The sequence below is a fragment of the Manacus vitellinus genome, unplaced genomic scaffold, assembly GCF_001715985.3.
Source record: "Manacus vitellinus isolate BGI_N305 unplaced genomic scaffold, ASM171598v3 scaffold_185_pilon, whole genome shotgun sequence".
Taxonomy (NCBI): Eukaryota; Metazoa; Chordata; class Aves; order Passeriformes; family Pipridae; genus Manacus; species Manacus vitellinus.
Window position 1 is genome coordinate 66,469 of NW_021939298.1, and position 3,775 is coordinate 70,243.

At 50.9% G+C, this 3,775-nt stretch overlaps 1 protein-coding gene across 1 annotated transcript in view; it reads left to right on the forward strand.

The window, feature by feature from the left end:
* The window catches only part of LOC108642903 (bone morphogenetic protein 3-like), a gene marked incomplete at its 5' end in the record, with an annotated part of 14,965 nt that extends 11,257 nt beyond the window's left edge, over positions 1 to 3,708 (forward strand). Inside the window, 2 exon segments of the mRNA XM_029958957.1 lie at positions 5 to 318; positions 2,476 to 3,708. Coding sequence (XP_029814817.1) covers positions 5 to 318; positions 2,476 to 2,667 — 506 coding nt within the window.
* Between the last annotated feature and the right edge of the window lie 67 nt (positions 3,709 to 3,775).

Genomic DNA, 3,775 nt, shown 5'->3' on the forward strand with positions numbered 1-3,775 from the left:
GGGGCTGAGTACCCCTATGGCCAGAAGGAGAGATGGGGAGGCAGGAAACCCTACAAAACCTTCCAGCCCCAGTTAGCAGAGAGGGCCAGGAGTAAGAAAAAGCCAAGGAAGCCTGATGGCCAGCAGAGGCAGACTCTGCAGTTCGATGAGTGGACGCTGCAGAAGGCGAGGAGGAAGCAGTGGAACGAGCCCAGGTCCTGCGCCCGGCGCTACCTCAGGGTGGACTTTGCAGACATCGGCTGGAGCGAGTGGATCATTTCCCCCAAGTCCTTCGATGCCTATTACTGCTCGGGGGAATGCCAGTTTCCCATCCCAAAGGTACGAGCTTTAGGGAGTCCTTTGCACTGGAAACTGGGCGTTTCCTTTCCTGAGGCAGTACAGGCAGCCAGTCCCATTGTGTGTTTGGCTCTAGGACCTGAGTGGTGTCTCTGTCTCCTGCTGCACGGGGCAGTGCTTAGGACACCCAGCAAACAGACAGGCTTGCAAAGGGAATTAAAAAAATACGACCTGGTGTTAGTTTTTTGTCCAGAACCCAAATTACCATAAAACATTTCCTGAATAGTGCTTACGATGTGTGAACTTGTTATTAACGGTTTAATAAACATAAAGCAAGCCAGATCCAGAAAATTGCTGATTAGCCAGCAGTTGTGCCCCAAAGGAGCCTGTGCTGCCAGGCCCACGTGCCAGGCCCACGCCACAGTTGGTGGGCACGGCACCCTGCAGGAAGAGCAGGTGCCTCGTGAGGCAGGGCTGGCACAGGGGCAGGGAGCCCTGGGTTGCAGAAGAGTCAGGCGAGTTACTCCTGTGACAGAGCGAGGGGACCCGAGAGCAAGGGATCCTGGCCCGCTGGCTTTCAGAGTGCCCTCTGGTTTGCATGAGTTGGCATGTGAGTACCAGGAAGGGCTGATGTGCTCCCGGCCCTGTGACCCAGGTGGATGAACTAGGCTCCAAATGTACCGTGCCCTTCTCAGCAGCAGGGACCCCCCTGAGGCTCTCCAAAGGTGAGAGTGGGCTGTGGGTTTGGAGGCTGGCCTAAAATGAGGGGGGGTGAGGAACTCCTGCAGGACACTGCAGTAAAGGCAGCGCTTGGACTCACTGCAGCATCCCATTCCAGAGCCTTTATTCCTGCCCCAGGGAAGCCTGAGCAGTTAGTTCCAAAATATAGATGGCATTTCAGGGCCTTGAGGAACCCAGGGAGGAGGAACCATGCCGAAGGGGATGGACCCCAAAAACTGGAACTGTATGATAATCTAAGACACATTTTTAAATCCCTGGCTACCACTGAATTCAAGGACAAACCAACAGAAATACCTTCCTTGAGATCAGCTGCCAAATGGAGGCTTCCTACTAAATGTACTAACATGTTATGCAAACGACATGAGGAGCTGGAATCTCGCAGGTATTCCTGTGCTTTTTGCTTGCAAGGTCACTGAGACTTGCTTCTCAGGTTGGTGCAGATCTACCCCTAAGGCTGATTGTCTTCCCAGAAAGAAGTCATCTTGTGTCACAGCAGAACTGCAGGTTGCACATTTGGCCCCAATGACCTTGTTCCATCCGTTTCACAGTGGTGTGTGATGGAGCAGCACAGGGAACTGGTTTGAATTCCAGGTTTATGTGTAAGAACAGCTCTAAAAAAACAAACCAAGAGCCTTTGGCTGAAAGCTGCATTTTCTGCATTTTTCATGCCCACCTATTTTTGTACAGGTACTTGGATCTGGAAGGATTTGGTGGGTCAGAGGTAGAACTTTGTATTTTGCATTTCTATGTGTTTGTCTTTATTTTTATGAGCATCTTAGTATATTCTGGTGTTGTGAACGTGCCACAGGGACAATGTCATGTAGGGCTGTTAGGATCCAGTTATTAAAAGCTGCCTCTGCCTGAATTAAGGGTGCCAATGAGACCATATGCCAAGGTCATTAGTACAGATTTTATTTAACAGTAAATATGAGGTAGGGAGAGAGAGAATGAGACAGATGAAGTAAAAAGATGAAGGTATCACCACCACATGGATTCTGACGGCGTCCTGCCGGTCCTTCCGCCGGTCTCCTCGGTGCTGAGGGTGCCCCAGTCGTGTTTCCAGGGCACCACTTCTGTACAGTCCCAGCCCTGGATATCCACGGGCTGTCTCAGATGTTCCCACAGCTTGGCACGGCCAGTTGTTTCCTTCCCCACAGCTTGCACAGTGGAGTTCTGTCCCGTGTGCTGATTTCAAACCTTCCCCTTGATTTAGACCTGGGATTAACACTTTCCTTTCTCCCAGATTTCCACGGTGGGAATCTTTGTTGGGGTCCATTACCTGGGTCTGCCTTACCAGGCCTGGTTCCTGTTGTTGCCATCTGCTCTCATCACAGGTTCCTGTGGTGGCTCACCTTGTGGGAATTGCCTTCTTTGGCAGTGTTTGGAGGTAATGATTTGCTTTCTTTGAGTCCTGACTGTGGGTGCAGTAACCTGCTGTGCCCTGTGTGTCTCCCGCAGGCCCTGAAGCCGTCCAACCACGCCACCATCCAGAGCATCGTGCGAGCCGTCGGAGTCGTGCCCGGCGTCCCCGAGCCCTGCTGCGTCCCTGACAGAATGTCCTCTCTCAGCATCCTGTTCTTGGATGAGAACAGGAACGTGGTGCTCAAGGTGTACCCCAACATGACGGTGGAGTCGTGTGCGTGCAGATAACCCCGGGAGGGCAACGCTCGGGTTTGGGGCAGGGGCTGGGCAGGGCTCTCCTCACACCCACGCTTGGGTGGCACTGCCCGTGCGTTGCCTCGGGACAGAAAAGAAACTGTGACCCAATCCAAACCATGAGGATGGCAATGGAATGGATTCCAAGGGGAGAGAGGACCAGCTTCATTGCTCTGGGAACGTGACCAACACGTGAGTCTTGGCGATGGGACCTGAGTGTTCCTGTGGAAATGGAGAGATGAAGGAGGAGGGATTTGCAGGTTTTCCAGACTGCCAGAAGGACACAGTGATCTATTTTTATACGAGATTTTGGAAGCAGCACGAACTGTTAATTGTTCTCTCTGTCCTTACGGGAACTGATGGAGGGAGGGTTAAGGTGTAACATTCTTCATTGTAAAGCTGAGCTTCTTGCCTTGGGTTCTTGGGTAGTGCAGCGAGGAGGGCAAATCAGTCTGACACCCTAAAAGGTACTGCAGCTTAGCCGTGCATCTCCTGGGTGTGACATGCCAGCTCACCCCGGCTGTCTGTTCATTTTCATTGTCTTATTCTTTGGAATTCAGCTTTTTGGAGCTCAGTGAGAACCTCCCTCGTGAGAACCCAAGCCAGGACTGCTGAGTTCATAGCTGGGATTTCTCAAAAGCACAGACTTTCTGTCCTGGACAAGTTTTCCTGCTGTAGCAACTCAGCTGGCCAGGGATATCACACTCGGAGAAGCATCTGGGCGACTTGTTCCTAACAAGTATTCTAGAACATAGTTCAAATAATCTCTGAGTTTTCTACCTGAAAGGAGGTTGTTTCCAGGTGGGGATCAGCCTCTTCTCCCAGGTAACAAGCACCAGGAGAAGTCATAGCCTCAAGCTGTACCAGAGCAGGTTCAGGCTGTACAGCAGGAAGAATTTCTCCATGGAAGGGCTGCTCAGGCACTGGCTTGATTAGTGCCCTGTTATTGCTTGTGAGAACAGCATTTTCAAATGATTTCTGGTGAAAGGTTTATCTTTGTTCAGGCTGTCAATTAAAAAAAAAAATTGAAACTCACCCTCCAGCAGAAGTTATTTTGTATATGGAAAGTTTTACAAATGCTCTTTATTTATTTTATTTGTCT